Source organism: Triturus cristatus, chromosome 9, assembly GCF_964204655.1.
Source record: "Triturus cristatus chromosome 9, aTriCri1.1, whole genome shotgun sequence".
NCBI lineage: Eukaryota > Metazoa > Chordata > Amphibia > Caudata > Salamandridae > Triturus > Triturus cristatus.
Window position 1 is genome coordinate 92,329,704 of NC_140592.1, and position 24,240 is coordinate 92,353,943.

Consider the following 24,240-nt stretch of genomic DNA (forward strand, 5'->3'; position numbering starts at 1 on the left):
TAATTATCTATCTAATTATCTATCTAATTATCTATCTAATTATCTATCTATCCAACCTTATCTCTCCATTTGTATGTCTGTCTATTTGTCTACCTATAGTAGATTGGAGTGGTATAGAGTGCCGTACAGTGGCACTGTGTGGAGAGGAGTGGGTGGATTGGCATAGATTAGAGTGGTGCAGAGTGGAGTGGTGAGGAGTATCTATCTATCTATCTATCTAATTATCTATCTATCTATCTATCTATCTATCTATCTATCTATCTATCTATCTATCTATCTATCTATCTATCTATCTATCTATCTATCTATCTATCTATCTATCTATCTATCTATCTATCTATCTATCTATCTATCTATCTATCTATCTATCTATCTATCTATCTATCTATCTATCTATTTATCTATCTATCTATCTATCTATCTATCTATCTATCTATCTATCTATCTATCTATCTATCTATCTATCTATCTATCTATCTATCTATCTATCTATCTATCTATCTATCTATCTATCTATCTATCTATCTATCTATCTATCTATCTATCTATCTATCTATCTATCTATCTATCTATCTATCTATCTATCTATCTATCTATCTATCTATCTATCTATCTATCTATCTATCTATCTATCTATCTATCTATCTATCTATCTATCTATCTATCTATCTATCTAATTATCTATCTAATTATCTATCTAATTATCTATCTATCTAATTATCTCTCTATCTAATTATCTATCTAATTATCTATCTAATTATCTATCTATCTAATTATCTATCTAATTATCTATCTATCCAACCTTATCTCTCCATTTGTATGTCTGTCTATTTGTCTACCTATAGTAGATTGGAGTGGTATAGAGTGCCGTACAGTGGCATTGTGTGGAGAGGAGTGGGTGGATTGGCATAGATTAGAGTGGTGCAGAGTGGAGTGGTGAGGAGTAGACTGATTTATAGTGGGGTCTAGTTGCAAACTGTGGATTGCTGTAGAGTATAGTGGCATAGAGAAGGGTGGCATAGAGTAGGTAGAGTTGAGTAGAGTGACATGGAGTAGAGCGGCATGTAGCAGAATGGCACAGAGAGAAGTGGCACAGAGTGGTATTGAGTGGCATGGAGTGGTGCAGAGTAGAGTGAAGTGACATAGGGTACAGTGGCATAGGGTACAGTGGCGTAGAGTGGCATAGTGTGGCGTGGAATAGAGTGGCGTAGAGTCCGTTGAGTGCCATTGTTTCGAGTGGGGGGGCGTAGAGTGATGTGGCATGGAGTACAGTGGAGTAGAGTGGAGAGGCGTGGAGTAGAGTGGTCCCAAGTGAAGTAGCCTGAAGTAGATAGGTGTAGAGTGGATTAAGTGGAGAGAGTCAAGTACAGTGGAGTGGTATAGAATAGAGTGGCATAGAATTCAGTGGCATAGAGTAGGGTGGATTAGAGTAGAATGGCATGGAGTAGAGTGGCATAGATTTCAGTGGGGCAGAGTGAAATAGAGTAGAGTGGAGTGGCGTAGAGTCGAGTGTCATAGAGTAAAGTGGCATAGAGTGGCATTGAGTGGAGTGACGTACGGTACAGTGGCATAGAGTAGAGTGGAGTGGCATGGAGTGGTGTAGGGTGGTGTAGATTAAAGTGGCACTAAGTGCTGTTGAGTGGCATGGATTAGAGCAGAGTGGAGTGTCATAGGGTACAGTTGTATTTATTGATTTGGAGTGGTGTAGAGCAGAGCGAAGTGGTGTAGAGTGGAACGAAGTGGCATAGGGCACAGTGTAGAGTGCAATGGCATAAAGTGGCCGAGAGGGTTATAGCGTGCCATCAAGTGGCATTGTGTGGAGTGGGCTGGCGTTGAGTGAAGTGCATAGAGTAGAGTGGTGTAGAGTACAGTGGCGTAAAGTAGAGTGGTGTAGAGTGATGTAGGCTGAAGTAGAGTGGAGTAGATAGGAGCAGAGTGACATAGTGGAGTGGAGTGGCGCAGAGTGATGTAGAGTGAAGTAGAGTGGAGTAGATAGGTGTTGAGTGGAATAAAGTAGAATATACTGACATAGAGTGGAGTAGAGTGGCCATATACAGTGGAGTGGGGTAGATAGAGTTGTATAGAGTGGCGTAGAGAGGTATAGAGTGGGATGGATTGGAGTAGAGCGGGGTGGAGTACAATGGCATAGAGTAGAGTGAAGTGGCATAGAGTAGAGTATCAGAGAGTGGCCCAAAATACAGCTGAGTGGTGTAGAGTGGAGTGGCAAAGAGTAGAGTGGAGTGACGTAGAGTAGAGTGGCATAGAATAGAGTTGCATACAGTGTTGTAGAGTGGCATTGTGTGGAATAGTGAGGTGTACAGTAGAGTGGTATAGAGTGCAATGGTGTTGAGTTGAGTGGCATGGAGTGGAGTAGAGTGTAGTGGTGTAGAGTGTAGCGTAGTGGTGTAGAGTGGAGAGGAGTGCCTTGGAATAGAGTACATTGGCGTAGGGTGGCATAGAGTAGTACAGTTGTGGGTGAAAGCAACTAAAGCATCAATAGAGACAGCAGATATGGTGATAGCAACATAAATAAGATGCTGTATGCATGTGTGAAAAGTAGGAAAGCACAATGCATATCCAGTAATAATACAGATTTTTTTTTTAACAAGAGGAAGAATGAAGGTGGCGGATGAACACATGTACTTGGTCAATGCTTTAGGGAGAAGAGAGAAGCCAATGAGAACAAGGCAATTAAAAGATTGCAAAATGAGAGTGACAACTAAAACAACTAATGGTATGCTGTGGATGGGATGTAAGCCAACTGAATTGTACAACAATATGTCTCACAGCACACCACATGCACTGTGTAGGCGAGACCCAAATACCATTAGCAAAGGCAAGAGGAACACTGTGATTTCAGTAGAAGACTTCTTTTGTTGCTTTCTATTTAATTGAGAGAAGAGTGGAGTTCAGAATTTGAAAGCGCCCAACAATATTGAAGCCATTTACAGAACTTTAGATTTATTGATCTCTTGGAAAAAATTTCGAACATATTATTCTTGGTGTCAGGAACATCACTGTACATTGTGCTAGCACCTAAATGAAATCATGTTTGTAGAAGTTCAGGCATGTAGATGCATTTCATTTGAATAATAGAAAAAAGGATTTAAATGTAAGTTTAAGCAACTTAGATATAAAGACAGACAGATAAGAGATTAAAATGGAGAAAGGGGAAGCATAGGAATGGATTTGGAAGGCAGTTTGCAGGCCGGTAGAAAAGACAGATACAGAGAGCAAGCACTCATACAGACATACCGAAAGAAAGACATGCAGATTAGCTCACCATAATATGGTTCACTTTTCCTTTTCAAGGTCCTAGACTCTATGTAGCTTTCCAGGCGATACTAGAAAAAACAGTGAAAAATAAGATCTAAAAATAACCTCTTCAAATGTAGAAAACAAATTGCATTACTACCTTTGGGAAATAATTACATTACTACCTTTGGGGAATATAAATAAAACAGTATGACACGATCAGGATGGGTGATTAGAGTGCTGCGAAAGCTCATTAAAGAGTTATTATTCTGTAAATATTTGAAAAACATTTGTCATTTTTTATTTCACAAAGGAGTAGATGTAGTGTTTTGGGAGTTAGAAATGATGGAACCATTTTGACTCCTGATGGACTTCATAGACCTGTAAAATTAGTGTTAAAACGTAGTGAAGTGAATGCAAGTTTAAAATGTTGAGTTTGTGTTTACACGCTGATGAATAAAGACGTGTAAAATTATCCTCCGTGTGTGGTGTAGTCATCGGCGAGTGCCTGGGTTGGGGAGGACGCTATAGTTGTAACTAGTAATGGACACATGGTGACTGCTCACCATCCTAGAAGGTCCAATGCGAGGGATTTGTCACATTTCAAGCACCTGCCTTGGAGTCCGTCGGTTCCAGACATCTGGAGTGAGACTCTTTCATCATAGGGGCAGGAGAGACCCAGGACTACATCTATGTCTGGATCACCAGTGTCTGTTGCGGTTGGTTCTCCTGTGCCTCCTGTGTCGCAACAAGGTCTGGAATATTGGTTTGAGCTCTTCGATGACTCATTTAGGAATTATGATGTACATATGTTTTGTATGCACTTTCGTTATGATGTATATATGTTTTGTTTGTACTTTTTATTTAACAAAGGGGTAAATGTAGTGTTGTGTGTGTTACAGAGAGGGGGAACGCTATGGTCCCTAAAGGACTCCGTAGTATAATGATGTAAGTGATTGGGTGTGGTTAATAAAAATTCATGATGCAGTATGTGACAGTCAGTTCAGTTAACGGTTACACTCAAAGAAATAAAGACGTTTAAACCGAGCTCTGTGTGTGGAGCAGTTCTTTTACATGCTACCGGGCTGGGGAAGACATTACACAGCCCATCGTCATTGAATCAAACAACATTGCAAAAGCAAGGGAGGTGCAGAAGGGTATGCAGCATCAATAAAATAACATCAATTCTGTTGTTGCTCCATATGTGCAAAACGGATCTAAACCCCTTCTCCAGGAAGCAATGTGATTAATATGTCGTGTGACTCCAGTGATTTAGTGTATAATTTTGACAGTTACCTGCTCTTCTTTTTCAAGTCACATAAATGATTTGCTAAGCATCATTTACAATTTAGATCTCTTCTCCTACCATGAGTATTGTTTAATGATAATATCAACATATATTATACTGATGTGATTAGGTCAGAGTTTCCATTGGAATGGACAATTGATGTTTTCTTAATAACTTTGGTGCCATTTGAACCTGCATGAAACTTTCTGAAAAAAGTGTACATCTACCTTGGGATCTTCGTGGCAAGATTCATGCGGATCCATCGAACAGGTGCAAAGAAAAAGCAGGGGTTCATAAAAGTGTATTTTCCTATTTTAAAAAACAGAACAGAAAAAACAGCTGCATGGAATTATATTACATTTGCCACAAAAGGTAGAACATTGCTCAAGCATTGTGCTTTTGTTGGTTTGGTGTGAATATATTTAGTATTTTTTGAGAAATTAGTTTATAAAATGGTACTTGAAGTGGGTATGAAGTATTTACATTTTATTAATATCTGAACCGTTAATTTAGAGTCCCTCCATGGATTCGCAAATCCACAGAGGAATCACGACTCCATTTAAAAACATAAAGGTACCCCATTTGACTGAAGAGTTTTTTCTTCCTTCAGCCATTGCAGATTCACAAATCCTGCCCTGGGGTCACAAATCTGCTGCATTCTGATAGGCTGACCATAATACGACCATCTCTACTGTAGCACACATTACCCAACATAGGGGCTGATTATGATGTCGGTCGGAAAGGCATTCGGATTTTCCTAACCCGTGTTGGAACCTATGTTTACGACCGACTCAAAAACATTTGCGACCGACCGATTACGATGGAAAGGTAACCGTTCGGTCTTTCCAACTCGGTTCTGACCGGCAGTCAGAGACTCGGAGTCGGTCGGAGCCTAATAGTACAGGTCTGTGGACCGCGTTTCTGACTGGCGTATTACAATGTCGGATTCGGACAGCCTTTCCGAATCGGTCTGCCCAACACTAAACAGCTGTCAGAAACTGACTTTGGGGACCCGTAGCAGGCTCCCCTTCACCCAGAGGCATCCGGTTGGGGTCTACGGGACCCCTCTTTCCAGCCATGCAGAGTGTGGTAGGCACCATGAGGTGCCTGCAGCAGGGTGCAAGGTTTTGTGCAACCACCCCTTTTTTGCAATTGGAGCCTGTGTTGTCGGTCGGAACACAGGCTCCCATTGAAGTCAATGGGAGTCCGACCGAACGGTGTTCGGAAACATAGTAATTGGTCAGTCGGACTCCCCGAACCCGAGTTGGTCGGATATGATTCCGACAAGGAGTCGGTCAGAATGCTTTTCGACCGACATTGTAATGAGGCCCATAGTGCGCTAAGCACCATGTTGGGAAGAATAAAAAGAAACAGGGCATAAGGGGCAGGGTGAACCTACCCTGACCAAGGCCCCTGTGGTGCTCCTTCCAGAAAACACATCTTTGTCATAGTATTCATGGATCTTGGGCCTTCCCTGAGTTCTGCCAATGCCTACAAACAAAAATGTAAAAATTAATAATTTAAAGTACTAATACTATGCTTGGGCACTGACCACATGTGGGGGATTGGATGCATGCAAAGGATCTGTGCATGGTCCATCAAGGTCAAAGGTTGTGTGCAGCAGGGAATTTGACTGAATATGATAAACACAAACCAGAAAATAACTAAAAAAACAAAAGTTAAAGTGATGTTATAGTTTAGTGTTGACAAAAGGTAAAAACTAATGTTTAAAAACTAAAACAAAACACTGAGATTCACTGATTTTAGTTTACTGAGATAACTATGAATTGGTTTCAGGGGGGTAGCTGCACAGGGTTGTTACACCCCCTAATAAATCTTTTATTTAACAAATAGTTGGGTGCAGGTGCTTTCAGTCAGGGATGGTAAGATGTCTGTTCGATTTCACTGGGGATTTTTAAATACTGAGACAAAAACACACACACACACATCACACACACACACACACACAACCACACACACACACACACACACAAATCACACACACACACGCACGCACACACACACGCACACACACTCTTCGTCTCTATTTTGAAGGTCTTAAAACATGGTTATTTTACAAAATACAATTTTTTAAGTACCTCTCATAATCCACTCCTTTCCCTTTCCACTGGCCCTTACTCTGCTGCTTCCCATTTAATGATGAACATGATAGGCCAGAGTGAGTGTAAAAAATCTGAAGTTCAAACCCTCCTGTCTTATTGACCAAGCTACGCCCCTGCTTGCTCCCCCACCATGCACTGCTTATGACATATTTTATCACTCATGACATGTTAAACGACATCACTGATGACGTCACTAACAACATCTCAAATGATAATGATGACTCGGCATTATATGGTTTGTGGACTTGCAGTAATTTAAAAGGCAACACCTTAACCAATTTTCTATTCACCTTAATAGGATTACCCTTTAGAGACTTCACTTGACCCACAATTTTACATCTGAAGGTTGATAGGTATGTGTTTACTATTAAAAATTCTTCTTTTGTCAGGCCCTATGAGAAACACTCCATAGTTAAGTAGAATATTGTGAGCCAACAGTTTTCAATGGCTCACATTCTTCAGCAAAGGTCTGGAAATAAACATCCAAACCTTATAAACCTCGCTACGTATAATTTACCTATGCTACTATATTATAATCATTTATGAAGAGCAAGTTCCTAGATATGCACTGGTGGATAATCTGTTGTCAACCGAAGCGTCGGCCTTTCTTTTATATTTTTTAGCACAGGCTTTGACTTTAAGTCTCAACATACTTCCGAACATAACTCTGCAACTCACATCTGGTCCTCTCAGCCTTTACCTTTTTTAACATGGAGTAATACTTGTGCCAACAACTTTAGTGATTTACAAATGGCGCACCAGATACATTTCATCATGCAGAATCACACTTGCTTCCGTGGCAAGTGCTATTTCCATGCTATTGACCCACGTGTACACTCAGTAACTGAATGGATTATATAACTGTCATGTTATCAGTGAAGTCATCAATGATGTCATTTGAGGTGTCACCAGTGATGTCATAATTGATGTAATTTAACATGTCAGGATTGATGTAAAATATGAGGTAATAAGCAGTGCATGGGAGGGGTGCATATTATAGTTAACTCAGGGAACTGTAACTGGAAAATGTCAGTTGTTTGTACTTTTAAACATCAAATTGTATCTTATTTCAACACCTCACTGTAATATCACTTTAATCTTTTGTAGTTTAAGTAATTTTCACGTTTTTTTCAATGTAAACTAAGAACCTATCACCATACCTAACCGTAACATCACTTTAACCTTTGTTTTTTTCAGCAAATTTCTGAGTTTTTTTAATTTATGCGAAAATATTATTACCATACCTAACTATAAGGTCACGTTAACCTTTGTTTTTCAGTAAAATATATATATATATATATATATATATTTGATTATATATTTATATATACATGTGTGTATATATATGTATGTATATGTATATATACATTAAATATATATATTATCTACTGGCGGTCGCCAGTAGATAGTTATAGTTAGGACCGAGTTCCCATAGGAAATCTGAAAATTCTATTTTGAATAACTTTGACGCCGGTTGACTTATCTTCGTGAAATTTTCAAAACTAATGGGGCGCTCCGCTCAGCTCCTACCCTGAAAGTCTCGGGGTGATCCGTCAAGCGGGCGCTGAGAAAAAAGGGGGGGTCCCAAAATGCGTTTTCCCCATGCATTTTCCCATAGGACCTTTAGTCGAAGGTACAGCCCGAACGGCTGAACAGAATTACTTGAAATTTGGCAAAGAGGTAGTCCTCAGGTCAGGCATGTGCCTTTTGCATATATGGTGTCAATCTGTTCAGTAGTTCCTGAGAAAATCAAAAGTAAAATCACATATATATCTGGGCGGAGCCTAACCACACATCTCATCGTGAGATCTGATTGGCTGTCAGTACTTCATCCAAGAAGTGTTGGCAGCCATCATGGGACCAATATACATGATAGCACCTCATTAAAAAGCATTGCAGTTAATAGAAGGTTTTAAGACTTTAGTTACATTATAAATCATTTGTTGATGGTACCATACTCATTTTAGGAATTGTGGTGTGTTCTAAGGTGATTTTACCATGTGAAAAAGCCTTCTGCTGTGATATCATGAACCATGTTTGAGAGAAAACTATTTTCTCATGCTTTTCCCACAGAGGTTTGGAAGGTGATCTTTAAGCTAAACTGAGAGCATATTTTCTGAAAATTCACATTATCTTTCTCAGTCATGTAAGAATGAAGTCTGACATTCTCAGTAAAACATGTACATCCAACAAGCAGAGACTGTCAGTTGATTCCTTTGTGTTCTACTGCAGCTTCCCAGAGTGCTCTAAAGAACAACTAGAGCGCTAACAGTCTTACTTATGACAAAAGTCTGGCACACCTGAAGCCATCTTGATTGGAATAAAGTGGTAACACTTAAAACATTTAATTTACAAAGGAACAAAATGAGGGGGTTCATTTTGCCATATAAATTATGATTAGTGCTGAAGAAAGAAAAATGAGGGCACATTTTGAGTGACTTCTCAAATTCTCTTCTATTTCATTAAAAAATTCTGATATGCAGACTGAAACATGCACTTCTAATACTAGCAGCAGACTTCCGTGGTGAGCAGTAGCTTTACTACAGTGATCTAATGAGCAACTAGAGTGCTAACATTCAGAATTTATGGCAAATGTGTGACATATCTGAATACCTTCTTGATGGAATCAAAGTAAAAAACTGAAAGCATTTCCTACTGAGGAGACTGCAGTAAATGAGGAAATTAGGAAACTTCATAACAAATAAATCTCCTAAAATGGCCACCAGAGACAAAAGAGCCCAAATGTAGCCCAAATGTAGCCCAAATATCACCCAGATGTAGCCCAAATGTAGCCCAATGACAGAAGTGTGCAAAACACTTATTTTTTGTGTATTTGCAGTTTTATATAGTACAGACTTGTCAGGTAATGGGGTGCTTTACATGAGCATTGGTTACATCACACAAGATCAAATTCATTTTGGTTGTAGACATGGGGAGATTAAATGATTTGACCAGAATCACAGAATGTTGAGTTGAAGCAGAAACTCCAACCTGGTTCCCCAGTTGCAAAGTCTGCAGCTCTGGAAGTAACACCACACCCTCTCCCCTTGGATGCAACATTTAATCAAGTGGTCAACTGGATAAAAAAACTAAGATTACAAATCATTTAAAAGTTCTTTGTCGCTATTTGAAAACTCAGAAAATATGTCCTCATTTTAGTTTTTTAGAGCACTAACCATAATTTTGATGCAAATAAGACCCTCTCATATATGTAATTTCTAAAGGAAATGCTCTAGGCATTACAGTTTTGATTACATCAAGATGACGTCAGGCGTTCCACACTTTTGTAATAAATATAGAATGTTAGCAATCTAGTTGTTCATTGGGATACTGTTGAGAGGCAGAGGCCAGGGGCACGGACTCTGAAAATTGAAGGCAGGTAGGAGAGTGCAGAGGCAACAATTTGACCACACTAGGCAGGCAGGAAGGGCAGTGGCAGCACAACAGACTATGGAGGGCAGTGGAAAGGGGGGCAGGGGCAACAAACCAACAATACAGGACTGGCAAGAGAGGCTGTGGCAATATAATAGACCATTGTGGGCAGAAGGAAGAGGCAGTGGTCATAAAACCATACATGCCAACAGACCCGTTTCAGCCAGGAAACGTCCAATGTTTTTAAGCTCAAATGGGCTTTACTTGATCTGTTTCCTGTCTACAATCTTCTCTTTTTCAATGTAACTCAAAGGGGAAAATCAATACCCCAGTTTTATTTCAAAATCTCCCTCTTACCAAGTTCAAAATGTTCGCAAGTATGGTACATTGGATCATGGTAGGCAGGAGGAATTGGGGTAGGGACATGGACTTGGATAACAGAGGACATGAGGGACATTGAGAGGTGCACCAAACTGACCCTACAGGGAAGGCATCAGGGTTTGTAGCAGCACAATACACCACGCAGGGCATGCGGGACGGGAGTGCAGCACAACAATCCATAGAAAGCAATAGGGAGGGGACAGGACCATGCACATGGACAACAGACAACAGAGGGGAAAGAGGCAATGGTAGCTAGCTGACCATAATGGACATACAGGAGAGAAAGCTGCAGCATAACAGACCATAAAGGGCAGGAGGGACAGATCAGGGGCATTACAATGGAACCGACAAGCCAGGAGGGAGGGAATAGGGGTCTGCACATGGAAACAGAGGGCTGGGGGCAAGGGGGCAGGGCAGGAGCTGCAAGATGACCATGGAGGTCAGGCAGGATGGGCACTAGAAACAAGACACACCATGGAGAGCAACAGTGAGACTATGATGGCATACATACAGACCATGGAGGGAAGGTGGGAGGGGGTCAGGATCAGCTAGCCGACCACACAGGGAAGGTGGGAGGGGCCATGGCAGCACAGAAGACCATGCATGGCAAGCGGGAGGGTTAGTGGCAGCACAATGGCTATGATGGGCAAGAAGGAGGGTGCAGGGGCATGCACAAAGGACCATGGATGATATAAGGGAGGGTCAGGACCTGGGCACAGGCAAGAGAGTTCAGGGGAAGGGGCTTCACAACAGACCGCGCGGGGCAGGCAGGAGGACCAGTTGCAGCACAACAGACCAGGGAGGGTAGAAGGGTGTGGCAGTAAAATGGACCATGGAGGACAGGAGGAAGGGGATAGGGGCATGGCATGTGGACAGGCAGGGTGGAGGTGGCAGGGACAGGTTACAGTCATCTGACAATGCTAGGCAGGTGGGAGGGGAGTGGCAACTCAACAGAACACTCAGAGTAGATAGGAGTGGCAGGTCCATGGAACATGGTGGTCAAAAAGGATGGAGCAGGGGCATGCACAAAGACATCGGAGGGCAGGGGGAAGGAGAATAGGGGCAGCAAGCTAAGCATAGAGGCTAAGCAGGAGGTCAATGATGGGCCATAGAATTGGGCAATGGAGGGCAGGAGGAGTGGACTGATACATCATGCTAAATGGAGGGCAGTGGCAGCACATCAGACCATGCATGGCAGGAGGGAGGAGGCTAGTCCATGGATTCAGACAACAGAGGATAGGGAGGAGGTGGATGGGGCAGCAAGCTAACTGTTCATAGAAGGTGGGTATTAGGAACTTTATTGTTTTTAAAATGTGTGTCTGTGCGAACTACTTAAAATATGAACAAGTATGCAGCATAATCTCACTTTTATTCAGGAAGAAGAGGACGTTTGGGACTGTGACTCCGGGCTCACTTGGCAGAAACATCCCCTGACCCTCCACCCCCCATCGCAAAATGTAATGCCCGTGAAAAGGGTAGGTGGACGCAGTGTTATATAGAACATAGTCCTGAGAGCACGATTGAAAATGAAAACTAGATATAGTATATGGTATAAACTATGCACCAAAAAGTGTGATATAAGATGAACCGGGGCGTGAAATATAATATGCAATACATTGTGCGCAATGACAGATTCATTGGAGAGCGCGAGATAGCACAGGCACTAGCGCTTGCTATGTGATATGCGCCTTGGAGTGTAATATGCACAGGGCAGTGTTGTGTAACCTAAGTCGTCTCTAAAGTTGTAATATAAAATATGTGCTGGCTAGTGTAACATTGCATATGCACTGTGACAAAGATATGGATCCCAGATTGTAATATGTATGGCATAGCGCTGTGCTTTATAACATAGGCATCGAGGAAGGCACGTTAGATGGGGCAATATAACCCGTGCGAAGGCAAGTGTGGCATGATATATTCACGGGGTGGTGTTACAGTGCACATGGGCTAGAGAGTGTCATAGCATACGCACTAGCTGGTGGAATACAACACAGAGGTGTGTGGCACTCGGCGGGCACTGGTGGGTGTAACACAGCATTGGGCTCAGCCAGGAGCACGCTGTGACTCTCATGTGAGGTTTGTCTCCTTTCCAGAGAGTAAAATAAAAAGTATTACACATCCGGCGGTGGATGTGTGTTTTATTAACCGTGAGGGGGTTTCTTGCATAGTTTGGTCGAATTTTTGTCGAATCCCCTTTGAATGGTTTGGTGTGCATGTGTATTAAATGTGCCCGTCAATAGCTACCCATGTTTGTATAAATAAACGACAAGGGTGTCTACTTGGAGAGTACCCACCAGCGGGGGCGCCGGGATTAGGCACGGTAGGGTGTCAGACATGTCAGAGCTTCACTAGCGGTGTGAATACATTCTACGTGGATTCATTGTATGCATAGTCGCCTTTTAATGAATATCACGCAAATCGTCATGGTGATAGGTACATACGGTTTGTCCAGCATGTCCTAGGTGTTTCTATAAATATATATTTTTTTTAAATAATAAAAAACAAAGGCCGGCCCCGGGGGATGGGGTCCCCAGGGCCATAAGTAGCCTGAGGAGGGGGGCAACACAGCCCCCCTCCTAAAGAATAAAAAAATTAAAAAAAGGCCATGACCCGGGGGTTGGGGTCCCCGGGTCGACCAAGGCCTTGGGAGGGCCAAATTAATTTTTTTCAACAAAAAAAATTAGGGTGCAGGCCCTGGGGGATGGGGTCCCCAGGGCTAATAAATTAGAAAAAGAAAGGGTGCCACACAGCCCTCCCTCTTAAAAAAATAAAAATAAAAGACCGGCATGGCGCCGGAGGCCACGCCCCCTCCTTGCAGCACTCTGCAAACGCGCCCCCTGGCCAGTTGTAAGTTGAGGAATTAATTCCCCTTCAATACTGAGGTTCCCTGAGGGCCAACTAGCCCAACAGGTATCTCCAGTATGCGCCAGGGAGCTGCGTTGCAGACAGGTGTTCTGAGACCACGCCCCTTTTTACACCTTCATGCAACGCAGCTCTGTGGCACTTACTGGAGGTACCTAGTGGGCTAGTTTGACACTAGGGACCCTTAGGATTCAAGGGGACTTAATCTCTCAACTCAGAACGGCCACAGGGCGCGTTTACACAGTGGTGAAGGGAGGGGACGGGGCCTGAGGTGACGTGTGCAAACACGCCCTGTGGCGCGTTTTTAAGTTGGGGAAATAATTCCCTTTCAATCCTGAGGGACCCTGGGGTCCAACTAGCCCACCAGGTGCTTCCAGTAAGCACCACTGATCTGCGTTGCAGAGAGGTGGTGCAGGCCGTGCCACTTTTTACACCTCTCTGCAACGCAGCTCTGTGGCGCTTACTGGAGGTACCTAGTGGTGTAGTTGGACCCTAGGGACCCTCAGGATTCAAGGGGACTTAATCTCCCAACTTAAAACGGCTACAGGGCGTGTTTACAAAGTGGAGAAGGGAGGGGACGGGGCATGAGGTGGCGTGTTCAAACACGCCCTGTGGTGCGTTTTAAGAGGTAGTTTTAATCCCCTGCCCTATTATATACTTGGGGCTTACAGAGGAGGTCATGCTAATCACAGGGGGACCCCAACGCATAGTGTGCCCTAGTGTATGTAGGTGTTTTCACTGTATTCTGAGTGTCTTTTAACATAGCACTGGCTCTAGGACTGGTTAGTCAGACTCAGTTACCACCAGTATCCGTCTGAAAAAGTTGAGGGTACAGGATGATTTTGCAACAAGGCTTGTTTCTGCTCTTCTGTTTGTTCTTTCTGCACGTTATACTTCTTCCTGCACTTTTCTTCGTCTTTGAGGACTTCTGTTGCTTCTTTCTGCATTTCCTTTTTTTCTTTCTGTGCGTTTTTCCTTCTTTCTTCACATGTCCTATTTCTGTAGGCATAGCTAGAAATTAGCATTTAAAAAACCTTTGAAATTCACTGAAAAAACCATAGGTTTCAGGCACGTTATAGCTAGGAATTAGCATTTAAAAAACCTTAGAAATTCACTGAAAAAACCATAGGTTTCAGGGGCGTTATAGTTAGCTGGACTTTTCACTCGTACAAAACCATAGAAATTCCCCTGTTATAGTTAGTTCAGCTAACTATAACTCGCGCGCCCGCAATGCACTGCTGATGACGTCACATATTGCATCACTCATGACATGGTCAGTGACATCACTGATGACATCACTGATGACATCATCCTTGTGATAGAGTGGCAGACCTCCTCTCCCCCTAATATAACCTTTGATACACACATTCAAAAATAGAAATTAAAATTTTCAAAACAATGGACATACCAATACCAGTTACAACAACCTATTCAGTAATTGTAAGATCCACATCCACATCCACTCATTCACTAACAGTCCTATACAGTCACTCATACATGTACTCACTCATCATATGTACTCATACACCTATACATCCTGTTACACAACGCCACTCATCCATAAAGTTACTCACACACATAGTCACTCATGCTAATAAAGAATCAAACATCCGTTTACCTGCATATACAGTTATACACACACCACCACACTTACTTCTACAGAAACTTACACATACTTAGTCTTTTAAACAATCACTTATAGAAACACATACTTATTCATACAGGAACTCTTTCAATCTCTCACTCTCACATATACTCACTTATATACACCAATAGTCACATATACTAGTTTAAAACATATGTAGTTACTCATAGAGACACTATTGAGACAGTCATTCACTCACTAACACACCCATGCACACTCATCCACCCATACAGTCCTGCACACATGCTGTCTTCAACACATACAAACAGTGAGTCACTCATTCATGCACCTATGCACTACGTAATACCCCCAACCGAACCATACAGACATCAGACACTTATACTGATACTCAAAAACCAACTAATAACCTATATAGACACTCATGACACTCACCAACCCATGCAGCCACTTATACACAAAGTGAGAGACTGATACAGATATTTACATATTTAAACATTACTCACTAAGCCATGTATTCACTAAGATACACTTAATCAGTCAGTTATACAATCATTTTTTCAAAAACAAATCATCCATTTATAGACACTTATATACCCATTTATTCTTCCATCGACCTTGAGATATACATATATAAAACATATGTAATTTTCAGAAAAACACACATTCACTGGATGATGTCATCAGTGATGTCATCAGTGATGTCATTTGAGATGTCATCAGTGATGTCATGAGTGATGTCACTGACCATGTCATGAGTGATGTAATATGTGATGTCATCAGCAGTGCATTGCGGGCGCGCGAGTTATAGTTAGCTGAACTAACTATAACGGGGGAATTTCTATGGTTTTGTACGAGTGAAAAGTCCAGCTAACTAGAACGCCCCTGAAACCTATGGTTTTTTCAGTGAATATATATATATATATATATATATTTTATATATATGTATATAGTTTTGTTATTTTCTTTCTGAAGTGTGAGTAATTAGGAAAATTACTCCTGTAGTGGTTGATGACAGTTTTTTTGCTTGGGTTCTAAATATGGAGTCACCTACTAAATCAGTGGAAAAAATCAATCTGCCAATCTTCTAGCCTTTTGCTAAATGCTCCATTCATTTAGCAAAACTGAAAAAGTTTGAGCTGTTTCTGATCCAGAAAATATTTTTTGCAGTGTATGGGTCAGTTGCAGAGTAGAAACAATTATTGTAGTGTACACCACTGTTCTAAATGCAGCATATGACGTACTCTAATTGAGGCAATTAATGTCATTAAGGCTACACTGCCATTTGACCCACACAAAGGTCATCCTTTAATTTGGGTACTGTGGTACTTTAAATTTTGGGACCACGTGGGAGGCATGGCCCTACCATGCCTATTTCGGTATCAGCGAACCGCGAATGGCTAATGCGGTATGTAAAAGTGTCTTGCATAACGTTTCATCGATGAATTAACTTTGTATGCGATATTACACATTGACTTCGTGGGTTCCATCTTAGAGCGGCAGCCATCTTATGGTTGCCCTCACATAGGCTGCGCATTAAGGCCATACATAGGCCTTAAGAACACATGTACCTTCTATTGACTTCTCTGTGACCTGTGCGGACTGACTCCGCTGCCCGAGGCCAGTGCGGTCTCACGAGCTCCCCTTCCTACGGCCACCTGTGATTAGCATCAGGGTTTGACACACCATAAAGCCTTTCATCCCACACAAGTCCCCAACTAATCTCTTTCACACCTGACTCTGCTTCCTGCTTTATGGCCTGTTTTACGAGGAGGAGGCGCCCGTGTTTATTGGGGTCTGCTGAGATCTGATGAGGGTTCTGAGCCTCGCTGGGTAAATAATTGTGGGCTGGCCGAACTGAAATGTGGGATGGTCATCATGACTCTGCTTTTTGGTTTGTAATGAATACATATGAATGACCATATCGTAAAACGAGGAATGTGTGCCTGAAGCATGATATTTTGTATATAAGGAGAAGACTGGTTTTGTAACTTCGAGCAGTCTCCTGAGAACATACTCGTGTGTACTTCTAGGATACCTGTTACTGACTGCAGTCATAATAAAATCGATCTTTGACGCCACCACAAGACTCTGTGTTTCTGTGGTCCAAGACAGGAAGAACTCGAAGTCATAGGGTGCTACCCCTGGCACCGCTGGGGTCCTAAAATCCCCAGTACTTCAGTTGGCGCCCAACTCGGGGCGATTTCAGCGGTACTGGTCCAAGCCAGAGGTTCGTGAGGAGCTTCGTGTGGAAATTCTGGAGGAAGGCCGCCACTTCATCGACCCCTGCATGTCGACGTGGTCCGAAAGTCTTTACTGAGAGGTTCTCCGCGTCCCGACGGCTACGAAGGACTGCTGCCCAGACTATCGCCCTGTTTTGGACCCTTGATAATTTGGTAGAGCGAAACGATTAACCGAGTCTTCTGGTGACGTCATCGATACCTCAGTTAAGTATAAGTGGAGCGTCTCCTAATCCTTAGTTTGGTTCTTAGTTTTGGTATCCCTTCGGGATCGCTTTGATTTGGAGCTTGCAAGCGCCAAAGCCGAAGGACTCGTGTATTCACGAGACTATCGCGTTTTGATAATCCTTTGAAGTTTGAAACTAGACTAGTGAGCAAAGATGCCTGGTTCTAGTATATTTGGAAACTTGTTTTGTTTGGGTTGTAAAAGGGATTCCCAATTAGAGGATTCGTGTCCGGTTCCTCCAATTGGAACTCCAACTTATGAGCTTTATGTAAAACATGGCGTGGGCCCCATTGCATATAATGAAGTATGGATCCGATACACCAGGAAGGATGGTGTTTTAAAATGGCCCCAAAATGGTAGTTTCGACACAGATATCTTAGACAATTTGGAAGTTAAATTATTTAAAAAGAAAGCCCGGCCGGCGATGTTTGATTCTTTCCGCCTATGGCGAAAGGAAGCCAAACAGAAGGAAATTAAATTAGCAAAAAGAAATAAGAGGGAAAAAGGTATGTCGATAATGCAAGCAGCTGTACAATTTAAAGATAATGAGGAGGAACAAATGAATGAGCAGTTACATAGACAGCGTAAACTAGGGATCGATAAATGTTACCCAGTTTTGCCACACCCTCAACAAGACGTGTTAAAAGAAAAGGAGAAAGATCCCCTAATGTCACATTTGCTGAGTTCGCCACCTCCGTATGCGCAGAGTGCTACAGCACCTCCGCAACCCTTAAATGTACAGCTTCCAGTTAATGTGCCACAAGCTTTCCTGCAGCCGCCAGCTCCTCCTCAGCCGGCGCCTACTCTTGTGGCGCAGCCCCCTCAAGGGCCGCCGACTTTGCTGCCTGTCTCCCCTTTGCCTTCTACAACTTTGCCTGCTGCACCAACTGCCTCCCTTGGCACTCTCCCTGATACTGTCTTTGCATCTGCATCTACACCTACTGTGCTTCCCTCCGTCTTTCCCCCTGTTCTTGCCTCACCCTCTCCTTCTACACGACAAAGAATAGCTAGTGCAGTCACTAGTTTCATATCGCCTTTTATCGGGTCGTCTAGTGCGACCCCTGACTTAAAACGTAAGCAGTTGCGTAGCCAGCGGCCTGGTTCTGAAGAGAAAGAAGTATTAGACCACATGGCACGTAACTGGATTGTTCATCCATCAAGGTATAATGTGGAGTCTGTCATGAGTGTCTTTCGTCAATGGGAAACACCAAAGCAAAGATATGTTTTTGATAAAATGTGTGAATTCCTCTGTGAGGAATTGGAAGATCATGGTCTAGACTCAAGCCCGCCGGTTTTGTGTCGCTTACGGTTTGAATTCGACAAAGGCGCGATTGTGGGCCCCAACGTTGATAGAGCAGTTACGACATTGTTGTCCTTCAGGAATGGGGATTGTCATCAGTCACTGTTCGAACAAGAGTTCGCTGTAGGGAAAAAGGGAAAAGGGCGACAATACCCTATGAGAGAAGTCCCTCCGGTATGGAAGGAAGCTGTTGCGGCTGATGCCGGTCTCGGTATTGCTGCTGTTCCAGCTCATTTCCAGCGTGTTTGGGTGCATGTCCCTTGGAAACGATCGGAAGTAATAGCACTTAAACAGACATTGCCTGATCCCCGTAAAAACCCTGCAGGATATTATAAGGAGTTATCACAGACGGCAGAATCATGTATCATGAATCTAGCTGACATAGATATGTTGTTTGGAAACGTTGTCCCACAGCCTTTGTGGGGATTGATTCGTAATGCAGATCATGCTGCATTGTTAGGTGATACATGGGCTAATATTATTACTGCTAATGATAGACAAGATGGTGGTGCCAAGCCTGACCCTTTGGTAGCAGAACTCCCTGCTAAAATCATTGCTTACATGAAGACTTTAATGCCCGCGATGCATGTGAATTGGGATAAATTGTCTGCGTGTAAGCAGAAGAAAGATGAAACAGTGTCTGATTTCTTCACCAGGTTTGAGGAAACGTTTATTGACCACAGTGGTCAAGATATGAGTACAGAAGGTGGTCAACGATTATTTGTTGATAAATTTGTGCATAATTTGCTTCCCGAGCTGTGTAAGAAGTTAAAAGATTCAGAGAGTTCTTGGGCTGTTTCCTCATCAGCGCAAATACTGGCTACTGCACAGTATTACGAAAATAGAGATAAGGATGAGAAAGATAAAGCAGACAAGAAAACGAAAGAGCTAAAAACGAAGGTTCTTTTACAGCAGGCTTACCCGCCACGTGGTGGCCAGAGTAATTATCAGCAACAGCCACAGTTTCAGAGAAACGTGCAAAGGTACGAGTATTCTCAACCGCGCGTTCCTGTAGGCCCTAATCAATGTTCATATTGCAAGGAAGAGGGTCATTTCAAGTATAGTTGTCCTATTCTGCTACAGCGCACTAATGCCACTTTTAGCACCAGAGGTAGAGGTGGCCAACAAGCTCCTAGAGGTAGAGGACGCGGGAATGTTCCCCAGAACGCGCGTCCTCTTCCATCTCAAAATACAATTAATAGTTTTGATCAGCAAAACAATGCAACTGGTAAGACAGCTCAGTACTATAACAATGACTATTATGCAGAGGATGAAAATGCAGAAAGTAATGATTACTAGGATAGCCGCAGACAAAGAGAGGGAGTTGTTTCAGTGCCAGTGGACCAGAGTGGACCGTATGTCAAGGTGACTACAGCGGGTGTGTCAGAACCTTTTCTGTTGGATACTGGTGCTGCAAAAAGTTCAATTATGCATTCAAAACTCCCTGGCGCACCTTTGTCTGGCGAGACGAATGTTTCAGTAGGTTTTTCTGGCGCCCCGGTTAGGAACCCGATCTCTAGTCCTATGCCCCTGTCTGTTGGACCTTGTGAGCTGAAAGCACCCCTTATCCTGACGACAGGTTGTGGTGAAAACCTGTTAGGATTAGATCTGTTAAAGAGATTACATGCGACATTATATTGTTCCCCCTCGGGAGTACAACTTACACTGGGTAGGGAAGTGATTTCTCCAATGTATCTGTCAAAGGATAAACTGCCAGCTGAATTGTTGTCTCTTTCGGATGCTCTTTGGGCTTCTGGCCTTAATGATGTGGGTCTCTTGGAAATACCGCCGTACGTGGTAACTTTGAAAGCCAACGTTAAACTGCCACGCATTCCCCAGTACAGGATCTCTAATGAAGGTGAAAAAGCGTTGTTAGCGATTATCTATGATTTGATTGAAAAGGATGTAATTGAAGAGACAAGAGGTAACGTTTGCAATAGCCCCGTTTTGCCTGTTTTAAAACGTACTGACCCTTCACAACCACCTGTTTACAGATTTGTGATCGATCTTAGAGAGGTAAATAAGATAGTTGTGCCACAGTTTCCAGTTGTCCCTGATATAACTGCCTTGTTAACTATGATTCCAGCTTCCGCTGCTTGGTTCTCAGTGATTGATTTAAAGAATGCCTTCTTTAGCATCCCAATCGCAGAGGAAAGTAGGGATATTTTTGGTTTTAGCCTAGGAGGTCGTAGCTTCCGTTTTAAACGCGCTCCTCAAAGCTACTGTGAAAGCCCATCAATATACAGCCAAGCTTTAAAAGCGCAGCTTGATGCAATTGTTTTACCTATTGGTGCTACTCTCATTCAGTATGTTGACGATTTACTAATCGCCGCGGATACTGAGGAGATTTGTAAAAAAGCTACAGTGTCATTGTTGCGTCATTTGTCTGCCTTCCATCACAAAGTGTCTCTCTCGAAACTGCAATATTGTCGACAAGAAGTGACCTACTTAGGTCATCTCTTTTCGAAGGAGGGAAGGAAACTGACTCCAGAAAGAATTCAGGCCATTGCAAAATTGAGCGTGCCAAGAACACAGAGAGAAGTGCGTGCTTTCTTGGGTATTACTTCCTACTGTAGGCAGTGGATCCCGAGTTTTTCTTTGCTGGCAAAACCTTTAATAGCATTGACATGTAAAGATACACCGAATCTCGTCCCATGGTCTGAAGAGTGTCAGAAAAGATTTTCTGAATTGCGTAATGCATTGTGTTCGGCTCCTGTGTTGGGTACTCCCGACTACAGCAAGCCTTTTACATTGTATGTTCACGAGAAAGCAGGTTGCGCATTATCAGTGCTGACACAGTCCTTTGGAGACAAGCAGCGTCCATGCGCGTATTTTTCATCGACTTTGGATCCGGTGGCCAAAGCATTGCCAAGTTGTTTGAGACGAGCCACAGCGGCAGCAGCTGTTTCTATTCGACAGTCTGCTGGGTTAGTAATGAATAACACGCTAATTGTGATGGTTCCACACGCAGTGGACACGTTGTTGAACAGGACCAAGACACAGCACTTAACTAGTGCTCGATTGTCAGGTTATGAGTTGACACTCTTAGCGAGTCATGTATACATAAAAAGATGCAACACATTGAATCCAGCTAGCTTATTGCCGATTGCAGCAGACACAGATGAGATTGAACAGCATGATTGTCTGTTTAGAACAGAGGAAGAAACAAAAGGGAGAGTGGATCTTAAAGATACTCCCCTGGTTGAGTGTGATGGTACCTTATGGGTGGATGGTTCGTGTTTCAAGCTTCCGAATGGTGACACAACTGCTGCATATGCTGTCACGACTTTGCACACGGTTGTTGAAACTGCACGCGTACCACATAATTCGGCTCAAGCAGCAGAATTAATTGCACTTACAAGAGCATGCGTGTTGTCGAAAGGTATGAGAGTGAACATATATACTGACAGTCAGTATGCTTTTGGCGTGGCCCATAGTTTTGGGCGCTTGTGGAAAGAACGTGGGTTCCTGACTTCGCATGGAACTAAAATTCAGAATGGTCAGTTGGTGAATGATCTCCTTGAGTCGCTGACCTTGCCGTTACAAGTTGCGATTGTGAAATGCAGTGCGCACAAGAAAGTTACCGATGATGTTGGTCGTGGTAATGCATTTGCTGATGAAATCGCAAAAGAAACAGCAAAGAATGTGAATAATCGAATGTATGTTGCAGGCCCTGCAAGATGGGTTGGTGATGTTGGAATGTGTGAGGACACGATAGAGAACGTGAAGTCCCTTCAAGCTGAAGCCACAGAGAAAGAATTGAGCAAGTGGAGAGAAAGTACGGGTAAATTGGATGAAAAAGGTTGTTGGGTTGATTTGTCAGAACATCAGCGTTGGTTGTTACCCGATGCGTATGTGCTTGCAGTGGTGACGATGGCTCATGGAATGGCCCATATTAGTGTAAAAGGGATTTGCAAGTTGTTGGCTCCAGTATGGCAAAATGCTGGAATTCCCAAATGTGCAGAGAATGTGGTCAAGAATTGCATGGTGTGTCTGAAATACAATCCTGGTAGGGGAACCCCAACTCCAGCTGGTCATTTTGCACCTCCAACGTATCCGTTCGAGGTTTTGCAGCTAGATTTCATCCACATGGAAAGGTGCAACAATTTAAAATATGTACTCGTTGTTGTCTGTGCCTTCTCAAAGTGGATAGAAGCATACCCCTTAAAAGACAATACTGCCTTATCCACAGCTAAAGCCCTTGTCAAAGAATTTTTCCCTAGATTTAGAATACCAAGAATGGTCTGGAGTGATAATGGGAGTGAATTTGTGGGTCGAGTGATGAAAGAAGTATGTGAAGGGCTAGGCATTACACAGAAATTTCACGCTGCAAATCACCCCCAATCAGCTGGATTAGTAGAGTGCTATAACGGCACCTTAAAACTTAAATTGGCTAAGATCCAGGCGAGCTCTGGTCTTAAATGGCCTGACGCGCTGCCTTTAGCACTCCTGTCAACCAGAATGACTGTGCATTCGCGAGTGGGACTTAGTCCCTATGAAATTGTTTTTGTCCGCCCGGCCAATGTATGGGGTGTGCCAAGACCAACAAAACTCAGCGAAATCGAACATCCAATACTGCTTGACTATCTGTATGAATTGACGGCTAAATTGCGTGTTTTACACCAACAGGTGCATGATACCCTGCCTCAAGCCTCTGAAGCTCCGGGACACCCTATCAATCCTGGAACGTGGGTGCTGGTGAAGAATTTTCAACGGGCAAAGAATGATGAGCCCCGTTGGACCGGCCCCCATCTCGTCCTTCTTTCTACAAGATCAGCTGTTCGAGTGAAAGGAAAAAAGAACTGGATCCACGGCATCCACTGCAAAAGAGTCCCTTTGCCTCTGCCATATGACCGGTGGGTCCAGGAGGGGATCGCCGATTCTGAAACTGAGACCGTGCCTCGTTTTCTGCCTTTTAGCGATGCACGTGTAAAAGGAACAAGCTCTGAGCAGGAAAGTGACAATATTCTGCAAGAAGCTGTGCCACCGTCAAACCGGTTGGATACTACAGAGCCTGAACTTTTGTTCCAAGATCAGACAGTACCCGGACGAGAACGCTATAACTTGAGGCCTAGAACTATGGAGAAAATAAAAAATTCTTTTTCTTTGATATTTTTGACAGTACAGCTCTCTCTCATCTGAGAAACTTTCTTATTTTTGGTTTTTCTTTTTCGAACCACCATCCGGGTTCAGCTGTAGGGTCGCGGTGCCAAGACTTTGGGGTACAAGCCGGAGACGTTAGGTCAACGGTTCTGGTTAGTCTAGGGCGTTCCCTGGACTGACAGGCGTATTCCTAAGCAGAAGAAACTCACCCGCCGCGAACAGCACGATTAGAGGATGGAGTATTTCAGGATGGAGAGACCCGCTGAGGAAATGAACTTTAAGAAAAGAATATGTAAAATAATGAAAACGTTTTGCAGTATTATGTCTGGTCGTACTATTTAGTATGGTAATGTTTGCTGTAGGATATGTATTTTTGTCCTCTCAAGTGCCATTTGCACCCACTGTACAGCCTATACCTCCTCCTACTGTCTCCTTACACTATTTCCACCCTCTGCCTGAACACGAACAAGCTAGACGGTCTGAGTTC

The 24,240-nt window shown here is 43.0% G+C and overlaps 1 protein-coding gene across 7 annotated transcripts in view; it reads right to left on the reverse strand.

Moving 5' to 3' along the window:
- Positions 1-24,240, reverse strand: part of LOC146797467 (protein SSUH2 homolog) — a 249,177-nt gene that overhangs the window by 158,804 nt on the left and 66,133 nt on the right. For 4 of the 7 annotated variants that reach the window (XM_085624496.1, XM_085624494.1, XM_085624497.1 and 1 more), the window contains one exon: positions 3,284-3,344. In XM_085624496.1, coding sequence (XP_085480622.1) covers positions 3,284-3,344 — 61 coding nt within the window. Of the gene's footprint in view, positions 1-3,283; positions 3,345-4,770; positions 4,853-24,240 lie in introns of all 7 variants that reach the window. The other 3 variants (XM_085624498.1, XM_085624495.1, XM_085624499.1) reach the window with 1 other exon arrangement.